At 34.9% G+C, this 23,370-nt stretch overlaps 1 protein-coding gene across 3 annotated transcripts in view; it reads left to right on the top strand.

Annotated features, from left to right (window-relative positions):
* The window catches only part of LOC149784342 (kelch-like protein 18), a 36,016-nt gene that overhangs the window by 5,597 nt on the left and 7,049 nt on the right, over window positions 1-23,370 (top strand). For all 3 annotated transcript variants that reach the window (XM_089932390.1, XM_089932389.1, XM_089932388.1), the window contains exons 3-6: window positions 5,313-5,821; window positions 10,524-10,752; window positions 17,075-17,215; window positions 18,731-18,923. In XM_089932390.1, coding sequence (XP_089788516.1) covers window positions 5,313-5,821; window positions 10,524-10,752; window positions 17,075-17,215; window positions 18,731-18,923 — 1,072 coding nt within the window. The remainder of the gene's footprint in view (window positions 1-5,312; window positions 5,822-10,523; window positions 10,753-17,074; window positions 17,216-18,730; window positions 18,924-23,370) is intronic.

Here is a 23,370-nt window from a genome sequence, read left to right as displayed (position 1 = left end):
TCACAGAGAGTTCAAATAATCACCTTCAGTTACTTGTTGCTGAACAAGTATCAGACTGGCTGCACTATCAAAGGGTTGTCACATGGGAAAACAAAGAGGGTGCTGCCTTTACAAGCTAAAGGATTATGTGCAAACATGCACAGGAAGTTGTAGAACTCTATTTGGCACTAAACAAGTATCAAACTCGGGACCACTGACAAAGGAATTGTCAACTTTAAAATAAAGTTAAAGTTGCCTTTACAAGTCTTGGGCTTATTGGCAACGTGCTCTGGGAAACAACTTGGAAATATCACTTGGGAATTTGATCTGACTTATCGAAAGGAAAATACAGAATAAGTAAAAACTTTTATTGCATAAAACAGTGTTTATTCAGCAAAATACCAAATATACTAATACAGGTTTGTTCAGACTTGTGTGAAAATGGAAGCATTATACTTACTTGTAAACACCTATGATAAACAACATTGATGTAGACTTTACATTGCAGTGGGTTATATTTAATTTACAGGTAATGTTTTCAGATTACTAAAATCCAGATAACTAGATACAAGTATTGTACCGAACATCATTATGAAACAGATAAACAACAGTGCATACCATATATGCATTTCTGAATGGGAATAGTGGCTTGAAAATGTAAAGATATTTTTAATTTATAGTATTTGTACATACTTCAGACAGCTATTTTCCAAGATTGTATATTCTGCTTAATTGCAGACAACCACTACTCTGAATGAATCAAATTTTCAGTAAAAATACATTGACTTACAAGTACATGTGGTAAGTCATAAACATTTTCCCTTCATGAATGACATTTCAATTTGTTCTAAATTCCCTGCATTTGTAATGTTTATTTTTCCTTAGATGTTAATTTGGGTGTAATTTATCGGTCTTACAATGTAATGTTGGATGTATTGATTAAGCCATCAACACACCTCAGCACTAGGAGGAGTGTCCTTTTACTGTAAATTTGATAAGAGGTTTCCATGTTGTAGCTATTTTGCTGATAATAAGATCAACACACAGGAGCCTTCAAATGTTAATCTCAGAACAGGTCTATGTATACATTTGAGGATGAATGTTTTGTACCCTTGTTCTCTTGAAATTGAGGATCCTGTAGATGGATGATTTCTGTGATTTGTCCTGAAATATTCAGCCTTCAGAGTACCTTCACTTTCAGATAATTCAAATTCTACCTATGCTTTTTAGTTCTAAAATGCTTACTCAGCAGATTCAGAGTTTTGTTGACACACATCTCAAATGAAAACCAAGGTAATTCAACATGGTTTATATGTCTGCCTGTTAAACATATTAAAAGATCATGATTCTTAATTCAAACATTAAAGAAATGTATAAACAATGACTGTTTTTGCAGTCAAAAATTGATATTTTTCTGGGGGTAACTGTTATAGCATAAGAATAGGTTTTTATTCTTCTGTGCTTGATCAGTGCTTCAATCTGGAAGTAAAATTATATTTTATGGTGTACTATAATATGGGAATTAGCAACTAAAAGTGAATGTTATGGTATTTTAAATTTGCTTAGGTGAGTATTATGGAATAGAGGCCAAGCTGCATCACATATGACTGACTATCCATCATTTCATTCATCAATTAGTATTGTACATAGAAATTATCTTGGCATTCTGGTAAATGTGTTTAGTCTTCCCTGTGAATGTTATGTCTTAGATTTAACTTGCCTGATAGTGAAGGCTGCAGTGGCAACAATGTCAAGATCCTGTGTTAATGTTTTGGTAAGTCACAAAGTCAGTTAGCTTCAACATCAACGACTGTTTTTTATGTCACAAACCTACATATTAGTGACTGTATTGAAGTCAGAGTTCTTTCATCAGTGCCTGTATTCAAGTCACAAATCTTTCAATCTGTGGCATTATTCATCCAACAAAGCTTTTACATCTATTTATTGTAATATATTTATATTATGTGCTTACCTTTTATGCATTATTGTAGATTGTACTGTAAGATAAGAAACAAACTTGTTTACAATTTGATGGAATTTGTCATTAGAAAATGACTCACATCTAGGCCAAGTGCAGTATGTATATATATGGACCTGGTAAACAAAGAATTCATTCCTCTTCTAAGATCAGTCTCTGAAATCCATTTGTTATCAGAGTTTACAGTTTATTCAGGTATATTCTATAGGAATTATTTAAATATTCTTTGGAATTACTAATTGCTCGTTGACTCTGGACACTTTATTTTGGCATTTTTATGAACTCATTCAAAGAAATTCTGGATTGCATCATTATATTAATCATGACATTCAAGACTATTGGAATTTATTCGGAACAATTTATGTTTTTGGACTGATTGGACATATGGAGTTATTTGAGATTTAATTCGCAAAATTGTGTTTCTTAATTTTTTCATTTGTAACTTAAAGAAATACATTGTTGATTTCACTTTAAATTGTTGGTTTCACTTTATTTCTGTTACTTATTTTAAGACCTAGGGTCATAACACGTATGTATTCAATTGAAACTTTTGTGCAATATTTCTGATATGGCTAAAGTTTGTGCTGCAGTACACTTGGACTCCTGTCTGTCTAAAGTTTGTACTACAGTGCACTTGGACTCCTGTCTGTCTAAAGTTTGTACTGAAGTGCACTTGGACTCCTGTCTGTCTAAAGTTTGTACTACAGTGCACTTTGACTCCTGTCTGTCTAAAGTTTGTACTACAATGCACTTTAACTCCTGTTTGTCTAAAGTTTGTACTGAAATGCACTTGGACTCCTGTCTGTCTAAAGTAAAGTTTGTACTAAAGTGCACTTTGACTCCTGTTTGTCTAAAGTTTGTACTACAGTGCACTTGGACTCCTGTCTGTCTAAAGTTTGTACTACGGTGCACTTGGACTCCTGTCTGTCTAAAGTTTGTACTACAGTGCACTTTGACTCCTGTCTGTCTAAAGTTTGTACTACAGTGCACTTGGACTCCTGTCTGTCTAAAGTTTACTACAGTGCACATGGACTTCTGTCTGTCTAAAGTTTACTACAGTGCACTTGGACTTCTGTCTGTCTAAAGTTTACTACAGTGCACTTGGACTTCTGTCTGTCTAAAGTTTACTACAGTGCACTTGGACTTCTGTCTGTCTAAAGTTTGTACTACAGTGCACTTTGACTCCTGTCTGTCTAAAGTTTGTACTACGGTGCACTTGGACTCCTGTCTGTCTAAAGTTTGTACTACAGTGCACTTTGACTCCTGTCTGTCTAAAGTTTGTACTACGGTGCACTTGGACTCCTGTCTGTCTAAAGTTTGTACTACAGTACACTTTGACTCCTGTCTGTCTAAAGCTTGTACTACAGTGCACTTGGACTTCTGTCTGTCTAAAGTTTGTACTACAGTGCACTTTGACTCCTGTTTGTCTAAAGTTTGTACTGAAGTGCACTTGGACTCCTGTCTTTCTAAAGTTTGTACTACAGTGCACTTGGACTCCTGTCTGTCTAAAGTTTGTGCTACAGTGCACTTTGACTCCTGTTTGTTTAAAGTTTGTACTACAGTACAGTTGGACTCCTGCCTGTCCAAAGTTTGTACTACAGTCAGGGATGGTCCTGGCTTTTAAAAAGCTGTCGCCAAAAAAATCGCCAACCTTAATATTTTATCGCCAATTTTCAAAAAGTGTCGCCAGAACAAGTAGTGTACATTTTTTCAAGTGTTAATTTAGTCTATTAATGTAATAGGCAATGAAAATTACAAAAGATGGGTTAGTTAATACTCTAATTACAACAAGCATTAACAAAATGTTACAAAGTGTTACATGAAGGTCCGTCGCGATTTTAGGGCTGCCCACTTGTTGAGTGTAGTTTCAAAGTCTAATTTTTCACATCTGTACATGCTGATTCTCATTAAATTCTCGAGAGATGAAATGCAGAGTTTATTTCTGATGTCAGTTTTTATGAGGTTCATCTTACTGAATCCACGTTCACAGTCTACAGTGCTGACAGGTGACACCAGTAGTCTGTCAGCAGCCCCCCCCCATGGCTAGCTTCACAAAGCTTGCAGTGAATTGCTTCCTAAATCCCAAGAATGATCACTGAATGCTGTATGAATTTTCTCGACAAGCAAAATAGGGTCTCCATTTCCACGAATGAAACTTACAGAAGTCAACACCTGGCAATATTGGACCGTATATATAAGCATAAATTCACACCCACTTTAGGGATTCTTTCACTCCTGTATTTTGCGAAATAAATAATTATTATTAATTATGCAAAACTGGGTTTTTCTTGTGCTATTTCTTGTTGCGGAGTTTAAGTCTCTGCAGCGGTAACACGGATTGATGGCAAAAGGAAAAGATCAATGAGTAAAATGCTGTACTGGCGACAGATATAATTGTGATTGAGATTTTTTCCATTTGCTTTGTATTTATACACAGTAGTCGGTACTTCAAAGGTTATCAGTTTTCTATGAAGGTTCAGCAAAACTATTGTATTGGTATATGTAAAAAAAAAAAACAAAAGAAAAAACCAGAAGGATTAGCCATTCAATTAATTGTATCTGTTCTATTCGCGTCTTCAGAAGTCGGTCAGTTGTAGGTATAGTTTGGTAGCATGATTGACTGTGTCACAGCATACAGTACTCTGCCCAGATGTCAGCATAAGCAGATTATGATGTAACATTGCACTCTAAAGATGGGGTTGTCAATACGAACAAAGGATCGTTTGTGTAACAGATTGATTTCAATGCATTGCTTAGTCAAGTTTGTGGCTTCCTTTCATTCTCCCTTTTAATTTATCCAGTCAAAATCCATGATTGTATGTACAAATTAAATAACCAAAAAGTCTGTCGCCAAAAAAATCGCCAGATGGGATATTTTTGTCGCCAATAAGGAAAAAAATCGCAATTTGCGACATTGGCGAAGCACAGGACGATCCCTGTACAGTGCACTTGGACTCTTGTCTGTCAAAAGTTTGTACTACAGTGCACTTGGACCCCTGTTTTGCCTGCATAAACACAGTGCTTATCATCATAACATTCACAGTTGAACAATTTTAGAATTAAGTAGTTTGCATTACAGGATGTATCTGTATAATATCTGTTGATCTGTTTGCCTGTCAGTTTGTATGATGTCCTTGATATACCTAGCTATAGTTTGCCATAGATATCTTGGAGATAATTAAGCAAATTAAAGTATGGTACACTTGACTATAGTATGGTACACTTGACTATAGTGTGGTACACTTAAATTGAATGCAATTTTATCCATCAGTTTGTTGGTTAATACTTAGTTTTTACTGTTCAATCACTTTTTGTAAGGTTGTGAAAGCTTACAGATGATGTTTTTTATCAACAGGTATCCAGTACTTCGCAGAAATATACATGTGCCGAGAGTTGGAGAGTGCAGCACGACAATTCATTTTTCAGAATTTTCTTGAAGTTGTTCATTCTGAGGAATTCATACAGCTGTCAGAGGAAAGGCTGACAGATTTATTGCGCTGTGACAAGCTTCAAGTGATGAGTGAGAATCAAGTTTATGAGGCAGCTTGTACATGGCTGCAGTGGGACCCCAAAAATCGTGCAGAAAGTGCTTGTAATGTTTTGAGTACAATTCGTCTTGGACTTCTAGAGTTGCCATACTTAGAAAATATTGTACTAAAGTCAGATTTCTTCAGGACATGTGCTAAGTGTCAGGCAATGATTAGTAATGCAATACGATGTTATTATGAGAGAACATCGTTGGATTTGTTGACGCCACGTGCACATCCACCCTGTGTGTATGTTGTAGGAGGAAGGAATAACACTGATTGTCAGCTAAAAAGTGTTGAGAGATATGACTTTCTCATGGATCAGTGGAGCCAGATGGTAAGATCTATTGAAACCTCATTATCTACTTGTACACATACCGTTTTATCTGCCTTGTAATGAGGGGCCCCGAGTGGTCTAAAGCGCTGTCCCTTATGGATCACTGCCATCTCACCTTTGTCTGTTAGGTTCAAGTCTCGGATTGAGCCGAAGTAGGTATGTGAGAAAGCTTGCCAATAGCTTCTTGCGGGTTGGTGGTTCTTTCCAGGGTTATCCTGGGTTTTTCCTCCACCATTAGTACTGGCCACCATGTATAGCCTATCGTGTGCTGAAAAAGGTGTTAAACCCTACAACAACAACTGCCTTGTAATGAAGGCAGTACTAAAAAAATATTTGCAACAACACTACATTAATTATGTTCATCCATTCAAATGTCCATCTGTCCATTCACTAACACCTTACTTTCTGCAGGATATCTTGTACTAGGGATTATTTTATTTGGTGTGCAGCTTATTATTTGCTAGCTCTTGTACAGTTCGCAGCACTGTAAATTATTGTGGTTGGCTAACATACACACTTTTGGTTTTCATTTAATAGCTAAAATTTCCATCAGATTTGATGGACAGCATTATAGTGGGGATATCTCCAAAGTCTTATTGTCAGCCATCATTGTTATAGTCTCAAGTTGTGCAACACTCCTATCTTTGTTTCTATTCAGGAAGTATGTTAATTACTATGGGACATCAACTTAATATGGTAGTCAGCTTTATTGTTTTGTTAATTACTATGGGATATCATCCAAATTTGGTAGGCAGCTTTGTTGTTGTGTTAATTAATATATGACTTCATCCAAATATGGTTGGCAGCTTTGTTGTTGTGTCTGTGAATGTGGAGGCATAGGTATCACTTTTATGGTGATGATGATGGCAGTGTCATTCTCATCATAACAAATGTCTATATGTCCAAAACCATATATATTAGAGTTGGACACCATGGAAAATTTTGTACTACGATACACCATGGTAATTCTTGACTACTACAATACAGTATACTGCTGCAGACCTCATAAACCTTGAAAAAACTAAAATGTCATTTTGACCTTAAAAGCCATAAAAAAACATTAAAAAAATTAAGGAGACCTAATAAAAACCTAACAATCTTAAAAAAATGATGAATGGCTTTCCCCAAGCCCCCCAAAATATGCTTTTTGCACATTTGTTTGTTAAGCTAAGTGGTTTAGGATCAAAGTATACAAATTAAAGACATCTGGCCATATTATTTTATCATTCATTTGATAGCCCCTTAAGAACATATTATTTTTCACATTTTTTGAAAGAGCAATGGTTGTACCTTTTTTAAGATATTTTTGAAAATTTTAACTAATGCCCCCTACTTGAAATTGTGTTTTGAATTGAATAATTCAGGCATGTAATACAAACTGGATGATGCATTGCCAACATGGCAGAAGTAGTACAGATAATTAGTGACGTTATTCTAGGGGCTGAAAAATATGTTACACTGCAAAAGTATGCCACCTTTCGAACCAAAATAGTATGTAATAAAAAATAAAAATAATTAAAACTGACAAACAATTAAATTGAAATAAATATATATTAAATCAGATATAATTAAATCAAATATACCTTTCATAGTTAATCAACTGTTACAGCAAAGCTGGACCGCTCTGGTGGCCTAGTGGTTAGAGCATCCACCTCGGATGCGCGAGGTCGTGGGTTTGATCCCTGGCCAAGACAAAACAGAGACTTACAAAAATGGTACTAACAGCTGCCTCGCTAGGCGCTCAGCATTAAGAGGTTAGTGTTAGGACTGGTCGGCCTCATGTCAGGATAATGTGACTGGGTGGGACATCATGCTACATGTTTGCAGCATGATGCCCCAGTGCTAGACATCACTATTAACTGCCACACTGCAGACATCGTAGCGATATGACTGAAAAATTGTTAAAGCTTCATTAAAAATCCAAATCACACACAGCAAAGCTGCCTAAAAATTTGCTTGAAGTCCCATAGTTAGTAACTGTAGTTAATGCAACTGTTATAGTAAAGCTGCCTACCAAATTTGCTGGAAGAATCATAATAGTTAATGCAACAATTACATTAAAGCTGCCTACCAAATTTGCTTGAAGTCACATAATAGTTAATGTAACTATTACAGTAAAGATGCCTACCAAATTTGCTTGAAGTCACATAATAGTTAATGTAACTATTACAGTAAAGATGCCTACCAAATTTGCTTGAAGTCCCATATGATTAATGCAACAGTTACAGTAAAGCTGCCTACCAAATTTGCTTGAAGTCACATAATAGTTAATGTAACTATTACAGTAAAGCTGCCTACCAAATTTGCTTGTGTATGTTAATATGAATATCAAATGTATCTAAAACTAACTAAAGCTTAATACTAAACTTATACTATTACCAACACCCTGTAAAAGTCATTGTGCTGAAATGATAGACAGAAATAAAAGTGTTGAGACTGAAGCCAGTAATCTGCTGATACACAGTGTAATATATAGGCAGGGAAACTTGGAAGTGAGATCCTAACACTGAGGCAATTTATTTATTACAAAGGGCTAATAGACATGAAATATACTGGCTCTGCAAATGAGAAAATATTTAGTGGACTGGAGATGCTACATAAAATTTAAAAAGAAAGCATTTCTCCTGAAAATCATATGATGATTCTCAAGGAGTAACTGTACACTGTACTCAACACCTTAACATATGCCAGTAAATAACTAAGAAAACTTACATTATTTTTTTTAACCAGAATTTTTCAGAAAGTTGGAACAACCCATTCATCCATCATATGGCATGTGTCAGACAAATGATTTAGGGTTCATAAATATAATTAATTTAATTATATTTGTAATATTCAAATTATTTTGTGACCAATACAGTTGTTTTATAAAACCATTAGCAGTTTTGGGGAATTATTGTAAAAAATGAAAACATGCTTTTATTATCATTAAATTCAAAACAGATTATCAGGGAATTTCTGTATATATATTCCATAGAGATGGAAACTACTGAAGTACCAGTACAGTGGATAAGTACCATGGTACCTATCACCATAACTCCCCTTCCCACCAAGTAAACCGATATACCTCTAGTATGCATCATTCACTGTATTCAGCTATTACTTTGGGACTGTCACTGTGACAGTATTTTATATATGTCTGAAGTTTATAACTAATGCATTAGGATTTTATACTGTTCCCATGCATTCCGAGGTATTCTTTTATTGACTGCTTCTTCCATAAGCATTCTGGGTTACCTTGTATTGACTAGAAGTTCCATAAGCATTCTGAGGTGCCCTTATCTTGAAATGTTTTTCTATAAGCATAAGCATTCAGGTGTACTGATGTATTGACCAGTTTTTCCACAAGAATTCTGGGTCATCAATTGTCTGGGTTGTATCATCCAGAACTCAGATACACACTTTGGTTTATGCTTAACAACTTTTCTACCCAGTGGTATTCAGTTAAGTGTGTTGTGGGTTTAATGCTTTTCAACTGTTATATCCAATGAGATTCAGTTAAGTGTGTTGCAGGGTTAATGCTTTTCAACTGTTCTACCCAGTGGGATTTATCTTAGTGTGTTGTGGGGTTAATGCTTTTCAACTGTTCTACGTAGTGGGATTCAGTTAAGTGTTTTGCAGGGTTAATGCTTTTCAACTGTTCTACCCAGTGGGATTCATCTAAGTGTATTGTGGGGTTAATGTTTTTCAACTGTTCTACCCAGTGGGATTCTGGCAAGTGTGTTGTGGCGTTAATTATTTTCAACTTTTCTACCCAATGGGATTCAGTTAAGTGTGTTGCGGGGTTAATGCTTAACAACTTTTCTACCCAGTGGGATTCAGTTAAGTGTGTTGTAGGATTAATGCTTTTCAGCTGTATAACCTAGTTGATTTAAATCAGGTGTATTGTGCAATTTTAACCATACCTGGTGGGATTTCTGTCATGTGCATTGTGCACACTTAACAACTGTTTTAGGTATCAGTCAGGTGTATTGTTCACAACTGACAACTGTTTTATGTAGTGGGATTTTAATTGTGTTGTAATCACAGTTTTACCTTGTGGGATTTCAATCAGTGTTGTACACACTTAACTGCAGCTTTACTTAGTGATATTAAATGTGTTGTGCACACTACACCACTGTTTTACCTTGTGGGGTTTAAATATGTGTTGGTTGCACACCTAATCAGTTTTACCTTGTGCAATTTCAGTCAAGTGTGCTGATAGTTGTTTTATCTAGTGAGATTTAATGAAGTTGATATTGACCAACCTTTTCTCAATGAGGTCCTTTCTACTGACACAACAGCCCTTGTACTAGAAGTGGCCATAAGTGCCCACTTTCAAAACACCACATACACTTTGTAACATTTGATAATGGCATCATATTGAATTTTTTAAATGCACAAAACTTGGTATTTTCCTTGTCATTATGGTAATCATTTGCAATAGAGATTTTACTATTAGGACCCCCTCACCATTCCCTTGAGGGGCCCCAAGAAGGGTCAAAGGTTAGAAGTACAAAACTTTCAATTATATTTTGACCAAGCTTTATGGATGCAGTCTTAGCAGGAAGACCAATCATATATGTAGTTTGTCTTGTACTGGAACTTGTCAGTTATGTTTCCGGGGAGGGTGGGTATTTGGAGGGTGTCAGATAGTGTGGTGCAAGCATTAAAATGTTCTGTGGTGAAAATGAAATACCTCTAGTTTTTAGTCCTTTTTCAGCCTGGTATGAACATTGCTCGCACAGCAGTAGGTTCAGCGACCCTTGATGGTATGCTGTATGCTGTGGGAGGGGAATGTGCACTTGTTGATACACAAGAGAATACACTGTACCTGCGATGTGTGGAGTGTTATGACCCAGTGCTGCGGCAGTGGATACCCAAGCCTGAGATGAAAATTGCCCGATCATTTGTAGCAGTGGCTGCTGTTCAGGGATGTCTGTATGCTATAGGTTAGTCAGAAAGAAATGTTTTTAAAAGTTAGAAAGCAGACATTAATAAACAGATTTTTCAGTGTCTTGTTCAATTGTGCATTTTGTTGTGCATTTGTCTTGGACAATTTTAATCTGATGCATCAATGAAAAGTTACTTTTCCATAAAATATATGCTTGCTTTATGTTAATTTTGTTTTATAATTGTTTTTATGCTTTGAAGATGTGGTGATTCAGTGATTAAGGCATTGCACTTGTGACCAGAAGGGGGCTGGTTAAGATTCCCACAATTGGATCAGCCCAAAGTGGCCACTGTGGTATTCCTTGATCAAGATACTTCACAGTACATGCCTGTGTGCAATGTAACCTATAAGATGTTGATTTTGCTTAAAACACCAGAACCACATGAAGTCACAATTGTTTGTGCAGGGTACCTATATTTGGTCCTCATTGTCCATCTGTCCATCCATCCATTCTGAAAAGCTCATACACCAGAAATACTCAAGATAGACATGAAATGGGCTAAATATATTTGTAGATGTATGCATATTCTGATGATTGAAATGGGGTCAGTATATTGTAGACGTGCATATTCTGATGATTGAAATGGGGTCAGTATATTGTAGACATGTGCATATTCTGATGATTGAAATGGGGTCAGTATATTGTAGACATGTGCATATTCTGATGATTGAAATGGGGTCATTATATTGTAGATGTATGCATATTCTGATGATTGAAATGGGGTCAGTATATTGTAGACATGTGCATATTCTGATGATTGAAATGGGGTCAGTATATTGTAGATGTATGCATATTCTGATGATTGAAATGGGGTCAGTATATTGTAGATGTATGCATATTCTGATGATTGAAATGGGACAGTATATTGTAGATGTATGCATATTCTGATGATTGAAATGGGGTCAGTATATTGTAGATGTATGGATATTCTGATGATTGAAATGGGATCAGTATATTGTAGATGTATGCATGTTCTGATGATTGAAATCGGGTCAGTATATTGTAGATGTATGCATGTTCTGATGATTGAAATCGGGTCAGTATATTGTAGATGTATGCATGTTCTGATGATTGAAATGGGGTCAGTATATTGTAGATGTATGCATGTTCTGATGATTGAAATGGGGTCAGTATATTGTAGACATGTGCATATTCTGATGATTGAAATGGGGTCAGTATATTGTAGATGTATGCATGTTCTGATGATTGAAATGGGGTCAGTATATTGTAGATGTATGCATGTTCTGATGATTGAAATGGGGTCAGTATATTGTAGATGTATGCATGTTCTGATGATTGAAATGGGGTCAGTATATTGTAGATGTTTGCATGTTCTGATGATTGAAATGGGGTCATTATATTGTAGATGTATGCATATTCTGATGATTGAAATGGGGTCATTATATTGTAGATGTATGGATATTCTGATGATTGAAATGGGGTCAGTATATTGTAGACATGTGCATATTCTGATGATTGAAATGGGGTCAGTATATTGTAGATGTATGCATATTCTGATGATTGAAACGGGGTCATTATATTGTAGATGTATGGATATTCTGATGATTGAAATGGGGTCAGTATATTGTAGACATGTGCATATTCTGATGATTGAAATGGGGTCAGTATATTGTAGATGTTTGCATGTTCTGATGATTGAAATGGGGTCAGTATATTGTAGACATGTGCATATTCTGATGATTGAAATGGGGTCAGTATATTGTAGATGTATGCATGTCCTGATGATTGAAATGGGGTCAGTATATTGTAGATGTATGCATGTTCTGATGATTGAAATGGGGTCATTATATTGTAGATGTATGCATATTCCGATGATTGAAATGGGGTCATTATATTGTAGATGTATGGATATTCTGATGATTGAAATGGGGTCAGTATATTGTAGACATGTGCATATTCTGATGATTGAAATGGGGTCAGTATATTGTAGATGTATGCATGTTCTGATGATTGAAATGGGGTCATTATATTGTAGATGTATGCATATTCTGATGATTGAAATGGGGTCATTATATTGTAGATGTATGGATATTCTGATGATTGAAATGGGGTCAGTATATTGTAGATGTATGCATGTTCTGATGATTGAAATGGGGTCAGTATATTGTAGATGTATGCATATTCTGATGATTGAAATCGGGTCAGTATATTGTAGACGTATGCATATTCTGATGATTGAAATGGGGTCAGTATATTGTAGACGTGTGCATATTCTGATAATTGAAATGGGGTCAGTATATTGTAGACATGTGCATATTCTGATGATTGAAATGGGGTCAGTATATTGTAGATGTATGCATGTTCTGATGATTGAAATGGGGTCAGTATATTGTAGACATGTGCATATTCTGATGATTGAAATGGGGTCAGTATATTGTAGATGTATGGATATTCTGATGATTAAAATGGGGTCAGTATATTGTAGACATGTGCATGTTCTGATGATTGAAATGGGGTCAGTATATTGTAGATGTATGCATGTCCTGATGATTGAAATGGAGTCAGTATATTGTAGATGTATGCATGTTCTGATGATTTAGATTGAATTTTACACCATTGCAGCAATATTTCAGGTTTTTTTGTACTTTATGGACTTAGCTGGTTTTTAACAAGATTATGTAAAAACTACTAAAAGTATACAAATAAAATTTGGATATGGTATACATGTGCATATGTAGATGAATCAATTATTACAAGCTATTACAGCAATTTTTCAAATTTCAATTTTATTTTTTTTAAACATCTGTTAAATTAAATACTGTTAAGCAAAAACTGCATCAAGTAGACAAATGAAACTTAGTGGGTATGTTTGTCTGCATACTAGGTGGTTATGTTTGTTTGCATACTTGGTGAGTATGTTTGTTTGCATAATTGATGAGTATGTTTGCATGTTTGGTAAGTATGTTTGTTTGCATACTTGGTGGGTATATTTGTTTGCATACTTGTATGGGATGTTTGTTTGCATACTTGGTGAGCATGTTTGTTTGCATACTAGATGACTATGTTTGTTTGCATACTAGATGAGCATGTTTGTTTGCATACTTGGTGAGCATGTTTGTTTGCATCCTAGATGACATTATTGGAATTTTAGGCATTTATAGCATTATCTAAATACCAATTTTTAAGATTTTGATTTTTTTGGACTTTTTGGTCAGGAGGGAAGCATATCAGCTTTACAGACACCAATCTGGTTTACATATATAACTTAAATAACACCCATGCTTCTATAACATCCATGGTTATATAACATTTGTATAAGTTATATAACACCCATACTTGTACAATACTTACAGTTGTATATAACACACATATTTATATTACTTGTACTTATATAATATCAGACCTGCCAACCCTCATGATTTTGCCGTAAGACTTACAAAAATTACTCTTAAAATATGGACTTATGGCATAAAAGCAAAAACTCAAAAAAAAAATTCTTTGCTAAAAAATCTGGTTAATTTGTTCATCCGTGTTCAATTTGGATCCTGGTTTGATATTTAGAATTAGTGGAAATGATCAGGGAACCAGACTAACTTTTACAGCAGCACTGCAGATGCTTTAAACTGTACCTATTTTTTCATGTGAAGCATCTGCATCATCAAACTGTTGATTATAGATTTTTTTAAATGGCATCTAGCAAGCGATGCATGTTTAAGATGAAAAGAAAAATAAGCCTCTTGAAAAGTGTTAATAATCAACACAGAAGAATAAATGGAATATTCTGATTCTTGTGAATTAGAGGAGGAAGGGACACAATTACGTTTATTGGACATCACCAGTCAATTTGAGGTTGTCTCTTGGCGGGAGATATGATTGCTGGCGTCATGTGAAATGGAAAAAGAATTTCCAAGAACTACATCACGTTAAGAGATAGCAGCAAGCCATTGAGCTGCATTAAGGTTTGGAACTAAAGTTTGTGCAGCTGTACTAGGGGTGAATAAAGTCTAAGCGTAATTTACTAACTTTTCAGTTGAACATGTTTATCAGTGTTGCATGTTTCAAATACCAAACTTTTAATTAATGTTTCCCAGCTTTACAATAGAAGTTTATGATATTTTGCTAAGCCTTACTAAAAATTGGACAAATTTACGGAAAATAATCAACCCCCTTACTGAGATGGACTCGTCAGGGTTGGCAGGTCTGTAATATCTATGCTTATATAGCCTATACTTGTGTAACACCCATATTTTATATAACTTACATGTAACACATACTTATATAGCCTATACTTGTGTAACACCCATATTTTATATAACTTACATGTAACACATACTTATATAGCCTATACTTGTGTAACACCCATATTTTATATAACTTACATGTAACACATACTTATATAGCCTATACTTGTCTAACACCCATATTTTATATAACTTACATGTAACACATACTTATATAGCCTATACTTGTGTAACACCCATATTTTATATAACTTACATGTAACACATACTTATATAGCCTATACTTGTGTAACACCCATATTTTATATAACTTACATGTAACACATACTTATATAGCCTATACTTGTCTAACACCCATATTTTATATAACTTACATGTAACACATACTTATATAACCTATACTTGTGTAACACCCATATTTCATATAACTTACATGTAACACATACTTATATAGCCTATACTTGTGTAACACCCATATTTTATATAACTTACATGTAACACATACTTATATATCCTATACTTAATAACAACCATACACTTGTGTGTATAACTAATTCTCCAGTGCATTTGTTAATGGGGAGGGGGGATTTAGTGGGACTTTTAATATATTTTTTTGCTACATCATGCCAAAGTCATGGGATCTAAGCGCCTTTCCCAAAGACACACAGAGGCAGCAAAACTTGAACTGACCTGGGTAGGTTCTTTGAGTGAAGCTTCTGATAAGAATCTTACTTCTAAAAAAAAGTATTCCATCTTTCCCTAGCATCAGCGAGGAGAAGGATTGAAATTTATGCCTCACTGGGGGAAAAGGGATGGTTACAATTCATTGGAAACTGTGATTCAATCTCTCTTTTTTTTGGGCCAACCTAAGTTTCTGGTCAAGAATCATTTACCTTCATTAGCTCCAGTTCTTACTGAAATCCCATGACTCAGTCATATCTGTGCTGCAGATGATCAGGAAAGATGTCTTATTTTCCGAGTTGGAGGTTTATGTTTCTATCAAAATCAGAGGAGGAAGAAAGGGAATTATCCGCCTTTTCATCTGTCTCAAAGGTTCTGATAATATTTTGGCAGCCACAGTTATGAGACAGATTGCTCAGAATATGAAAACAGCGTGTCAGCCTTTAACTGGGAAAAATCTTCCTTTGATGAAAATCAAAGTTCATGAGGTCAGGGCATTCAGCTGCATCATGGGAATTTTTTTATCATTCTTTTGATGATGTCATGAAAGCAACATTCTGGCAGTCTCACTCCACATTCTTGTCTTTTTAACTTTAATCAGTGTCACACCAGAGTGAGGGCATTTATGCATTTGGCCCCACAAATTTTCAAGCTATCCTTTCGGTTTAGATCAGAGTAAGATGCTGACAAGGATGGTGAGGTCATTGACAATTTTTCATAGGCTATCAGCCTGCCACCAGGCTTTCACATTTCACCAATGAAGTAATAATAGCAGGTAATCTATTACTAGTAATATGTCTATAAACATAGATTCATCACTTACTTCTGACTGGGCTGCAAATGCATGGAATTTGAATCACTTTAAAATTAATGTGTGAATTGTTGGCAGGAATCTTCTAGATTGAAATATAACTGCAGACAAAAATAATAAATTGACACAATATTGATACAAAATTAAAAAAATATCATGTTTAAACTGTTACTCTTGTGTGAAAAAAAAGAAAGATTTGACACTGTAATCAGACCAGACACAGAATACAAAAGAATTCAGTGGCCAGGAAAGAGATGTGAATGTGAAGACACTGAATTAAGAAAACATAAGGTCAGCTTTGCTTTACTTGCATATTTGGGTAAAATGACAGGTACTCAGCTGTTTCAGCTGAACTGCCCACATATTGTAGAAGATGGTGTGATAAAGGTAACAACAGCAATGTTATCGCGATCAAGAAATACAAAATATTAGCATAAATTTTTGTCCTTTAAATAAATCTTAACCTTGTTATAAGGCGTGGCATCATGTTCCCTATTTTTACTTATGGTCATACTTGTACATACTTTTCAGTAAAAATTTAGACATTGTGTTTTATACAGAAATTGCCACATGAAATTTATATTTTGCTATGAGTGTGCATTAACACTTTATCTTCCTGTTCCAGGAGGGGAAGACAGATCTTGTGGTTATAACATTGTGGAGAAGTTTGATCCAAAGAAGGAAACATGGACATTTGTTTCCAGTATGAAGCGACGACGAGCAGGGGTAGGGGTGGCAGTGTGTGAAGATCGAATTTATGTGGCAGGTCTGTCATTGTTATTTTTGTGACACTGTTACTTACTTTTTTACCATATCTTCTTTGTCTTTACATTTTCAAGGGAAAAATGCAAGATTGTGATAATGATGTCATTTGGTACAAGCAGCATCAGTTCAGTGTTTAAGTTATTTTGCAGACCTACAACTCCCAAATATGCAAGACAGTCTTGTATGGAACCCTTGTTTAATAATTTTTTCAAATATATTGTCCTAAATGTTTTTATTAACCTTTGGTGACAAAAGGTTATAGCTAGAATGAACTATAATTTTTAAGAAACTTCAGAGCTTATAGGGTATTTATCTAGTTCAAGATTGTTTAATGTAGACGCCTTTTCAGAACCTTGTATTCAGTATTTTTGTTTGTTGAAAAGTCAGAGAATATCCAGGACTCAAGGGTGTAGATACTTGTCCCTCCTGGCAGACTTAGGAGAAATAAAGGACCATTTGGTGAACTTCATAAATTTTTATAATAATACCAAAGTGATATATTGTAGGGGTTGTTTTTGGTGGTAGTAAAAACCATTATTATTGTTGTAGATGTTATTGAAGTGGCAATGACTGCTGTTACTTCTGTTTTGTAAAATTATTTCTGTATGCTTTTTTATTACACAAAATAGAGGACAGTTTCCTTTCTCTAGAAAAGTTTATTACTGAATATTATTAAGTTAGTCATCTTCCACATAGTTAACTTGATAAACAGTTTAGTATGGCAGGAAGTAACATTTCGTGCATGCTCTGATTTTACCCATCTGCAGTTTAAGAATCCATTGGGCAGGAATAGCAGACGATGTCTTTGATGTTGAGTTACAAGAAATAAACTGATTGAATGTCTGTGTTGTTTTAGAATTTTCTTTGAAATGTGTTTCCCATTTTAAATATGGTCTTTAAATATTAAATCTTAATCATTAGCTTTGTCTGCTTGCCTTATTTATTCAGCACTAGCTTTACCAAGGCCCTGAGGGCTGGATTTTACTGGGGATAATGCTGTTTGACTGGAGCTTTCCTCCACTTACTTCCACTTTGTTCCTAGTATAAGCGGCTACAAAAGAACAACTATGCTTTCTTAAACTTAAGTCTAATACAGTTCATTCATTTGCTGGCAACATGAGTATTATGCTAAGCACTTGAAAATTACTTTTTTGCTTTTGTCATTCTTGGATGGTCCATTGAAGATCAAATTTTGCTTGGGAGTTATGGTAGTTCAGTTGTAGAGCATCAAACTCATAATCCAAAGGTTACAGGTTTGATACCTCCCTGCGTCATTCTATGTAGATTGCATCTGTGTGTTCTTAGGAAGGCACTTAGCTCCTATTTCCTTGGCATAGTATAGCCAGTAATATTTTGAGAATGCCTTTATAAACCAAGTAGGCTTCAAAAGTTTGCACCTTTATTTTTTTTAGAAACATTATTTCAGACCAGTAACATTTCTACTGTATTTTATTCTCAATGATCCCTTACAAAAGGACGCTGTTTAATCCGTTGAATCGATGTATTTACTTGTCAGGTGGCTATGATAAGACCCTGCATATGGATCGAGCTAGTGTGGAGTGTTATGATGTTGTCACTGAGGAGTGGACATTTGTATCAGAGATGGAGAAAGCCAGGTCTGGACTGTCTCTAGTCACCATGGATCATTTTATCTACGCATTTGGTGGACGATACCGTCACACAGACCAGTACTATGATCTAGTGGAAAGGTACATACCAATCATGCAAGTCCTGCTTTTTTTCACATCATTACTTTATAAATTAAATCATTTAGTTCACTGTTGGGGTTTCGAAAGCAGTTTGTTACAGTTACATTTTGTAGCATGTGAAATGTTTTTTTTTCCTCAAGAAATTTCTCTAAATATACTTCACATTGCAATTTTTCCTCTTGGAAAATTCTGTGAAAACAAAGAGTTTACTTTTTAACTGTCTTTTAACAAAAAGTAATGGTCACAGTTGTCGTTCATTTCTTTTTCATCTTGTCTAAAAATAATAGACTTTCCATAAGGTACAAGAGTGGATATTCAGGATTGAAGTGCCAGTCTTAATCTGGGCACACTTTCACTAAATTTCTTAAAAGTTGTCCTCGGAATGTGAATTTACATTATTTTGCTTCTGACAGTGTTTGTCAAAGGCAGAGATAGAAGAAACAAAGAAAAATATAGCAGTTCTAAAATTGTCATCTGGCAGAAGACTGAATTTTATTTCTTATAAAGGTGTCAGGGAATTCTTCAGACTTAATTAATGACTTAATTAATGCAGATTAGGTGGAATATGTACCCAGTTATTACTGAAGTGATGCAAATTATGCGGAATATATACCTAATGATGATGAAGTATCTTTGTTACATTCCATTATTTGGAGACATTGGTCAGTTACTTCCCCTGATATTGAAGGCAGCACTTTGATTAAGTAGATTCTGCGCCACTTCATAGGCATGTTCTTAGACTTCCTCCGGTCCATGGAGTCAGATTATACGGAATTACTAGTTGGGTAATCCCATATTTATTATGCATGTAGGAAATCTCTTTCAATAAGTATTATCTATTACCATGTTGATCATTGTATTACACTTGGCTTGTTGAGGCCCTGAGTTGTCTAAAGCGCTCTCCATTATGGATCTCTGCCATCTCACCTCTGACTGCGTGGGTTCGAGTCTTGGATTTGGCTAATGTGGGTATGTGAGAAAGCTTGCCATGTAGCTTCTCATGGGTCAGTGGTTCTTTCCGGGGTTTTCCCAGGTTCTTCCTCCACCATTAACACTAGCTGCCATGTATAGCCTATCGTGTGCTGAACCCTACAACAACAACAACAACACTTGGCTTGTTAAGGTTTGACATTTTATATTCAGCACCGTTTCTTGCACAGATTACATGCTTGTGTTACCTCATTTAATACCAAATGTGTTTCTCCATCATGTGGTTGCTTGATGTGAACATCACGACATGTGTATTAAACATGAAGTTTCAGGTTGTTCGTGCCATTGTTGTTCGTTTGTGACCCATAACCTCAATGGTTAGATATTACAGGTATGTGATTCACATACATTTACACTCAGATGAAGTCACAGTGAACTTATTGCCGAAAGTAATATCTTAAATATACTGACTTTATATAAAAACTGTTAGATTTATTGAGTAATGCAGTTTGTTTTGTGCATAGCTGCAACCTCCCCAGCAAACGCAATTCATTTAGTATCATTATACCCTGTCATTGGTTTTGCCACAGTTTATCCGTTCGAAACTGTTGTTCTGCTTCAGAAAACTATAAAGAAAAATTAGGATACAGAGTTTTTGTCTCAGAGTTTTGTACAGAATAAGATATAAGATGTGAGAATGTTTTATATGCTGGAATATATTGAACCTTATTCATACGTAGTTGATATCACAAGATTTGCGCTAGACTGAGGTTTGCCAGTTTGCCACATCTGATTTGTTGGCAGATTCGATCTGCCAATTCTGATTGGTTCAGTACTGTCACATGGTATAAAACCGAAGGTTATATATTGGAGTGGAAGACAGTACTTGTCAGATAACTGCAGAGGGCGGTCAAATTCAAAACCATAAATAACACCTGTGAAGTCCAACACCCCTTTTAGGTAATGACATATAGAAATTGCTAAATAATAATAATAGTATAGGACTGACAAAGTAATAATAATACTCTGAATTATTTGGACATTATTTAGGTGAAAAGCTAGTAAAATAAGCAATACTTTGAACATTTGAACGTCCTTGTTTTTAACAATATGCAGAGGCAAGCATTTGGAAAATTATGTAGCAAATGTTGAGTAATTAATCTTCAAAATTATCTTGCAGTTATCTCCCACCACACTGGTAACCATGGTTAAACGAATACAAAGCAAATCTTTACCTCTCGTCTGTTGGGGTCACTCTATGATTTCCAATCATTATTTAATTTATTTAACATGTTGAAACAGACTGTTATGTGCTGAGACATTTTATTGAAATGATCCAGGAACAAGACATCGAAACTTAATGTCAGTATCAAATTGTTACAGTACAAGAGTGCAGGCAACGAGTGTTTCAGGAGTATATTTGTCTTATTCCAATAAATATTGTGTACTGGTAACAGCTTTCCAATTTCTTAGTTATGTTTCTTTCATTAGACATTTTGGTTGACTTTACTGTTGAGTGGAACTTCTTCAATTAACCCTCCCTAGCAGACAGGAATTAGAGGTCGCTTATAGTATAATTTATGTATACATGCATTGTACAAACAAGAAATCACTTTAAATTACATATATTAACATTGATGATGTGTAATTGCATTCTGTAGCATTTGTACCAAAACACCCACCATCACATCGATACTGAAATTTACACCAAGTACAATTTATTATTATTATTATTATTATTATTGTTATTATTATTGGTGATGTTGTTGTTTCAGTGCTTCTGTTATCTTTTCAGTATTATCATTTCAGTAATAATAATATTGGTGTTGTGGTTGTTCCTATGCTTCTATTTTCTTTGAAATACTGGCTACCTAGAAAACCCAAAATGGCTGAATTCCAGCATGGTTTATTTTCAGATGATTTATTTTGACAAATAATGGCACTTTATTTGTAAAGATATGAAGTATATCAGATTATTGGAGCTGGAAAGGTATTAAAAGTTAGAAGCTTAGCTAATGCACCTTGCCTGAAATTGAATTTTCAGAACCAAAAGATGCATTGCCAACATGACTGAAGTAGTACATATAGATAGTGATGACAATTTTTTAAAGATATTTTTGGAAATTTTTTACTAATGTTTTGAATTAAATGAGTCAGGCATGTAATACAGACGGGATGTTCTTTGCCAACATGACTGAAGTAGTACATAGTGGCGTCATTTTGACAGGTCAAAAATAAGTTACACTGCAGATGTATGTCAACTTTATGACCAAAATTGGCACACCATAAATTCATAACTTTTCAAACACAATTTAAGATACTGTATGTCATTTTAATAGGACTGATCATCAGCTTAAGAGGTATAAACTTATGGCTGTTCGTTTGGCATTTTATGGACTTATGAACACGGATTAATGTCCTCTTGATGAGTATTGTTAAGTACTGTCTCAAATTTTAATTTACTATTCATTTTTCAGGTACTGTTTGGTCTGTACATTGTGTCATAGTCCTAGTTGTGCCTTTTATGGGTTTTATCTCATCAACTTAAGTTTGAATAGTGTTACAACCCTTGAGAACTTCATACATTACAGTTATGCAGAATATTAGTTCCCATGATTAGAATGGGATCGTGTGGAAAGAAAAATTACTGATTGTACCAATCCACACTATGGTAAACCACCACAATGATTCACTCTCCTGGATGTTGCCATGGTTTCCCATATAACTCCAGGTCTATGCTTCCATGTTTTCATTACTGCTACATTCAGTTCCTTTTATCTTAAGTCCTGTTAATGAATTTCTTGTCATAGTAAACTGTTTGACAAAAAACAAAAAGCAGCTTAGAGATTTAGTTAATTTATACTTCCTTACTTTATCATTTTTCTTTAGCCTGATTAACATATATATATATAATGCATATAAAAAAATAAATGTAATGTTTCATTTATATTCATTTATATACACATCATCCAATCTTGCCAGTACCTACACCTATACCCTAAGCATCCCCTATATAATTGAATGCCATTTGGGAGTTGAATTAACTCATATAGATTCAACTTTTAAAGATTTCATATTTTCAGGTACAATTTTGATGGAGGTATTGCCCATTTTCCATTAATATTGCATCTCAACTTTAGCATACCATTGTAACCAGCATAGCATGAGAACCATTCAGTATATTCTGATGCAGTTTGGTGTGTATTGTCTTATTACTTTAGATGTGTCTTTTATTGGCATTGTAGACTCCATTTCAGATAGAGTTAATGCACTTAAAATTAACTCTATGTCTTCACATGGATGTCACTCGTAACTGGCATAGCTAAAAAACAATTCAGCATATTCTGATGTATTTTTGCTTTGAACAGTATCTCACAGATAGGTATGTTCCTTTTATAGGTATAGTTTCATTCCTGATAGTTATAGCCCCCTTATTGCTTGCCCTCCTGACTTGGTTTCTACGAGATAACTTTTGGTATGTAGCTTCATGCTGACAACACTGTTGAGTTTAATTTTA

The sequence above is a fragment of the Sinohyriopsis cumingii genome, chromosome 14, assembly GCF_028554795.1.
Source record: "Sinohyriopsis cumingii isolate HCF-2022 chromosome 14, ASM2855479v2, whole genome shotgun sequence".
NCBI lineage: Eukaryota > Metazoa > Mollusca > Bivalvia > Unionida > Unionidae > Sinohyriopsis > Sinohyriopsis cumingii.
This window is presented reverse-complemented; position numbering and strand designations above follow the sequence as displayed.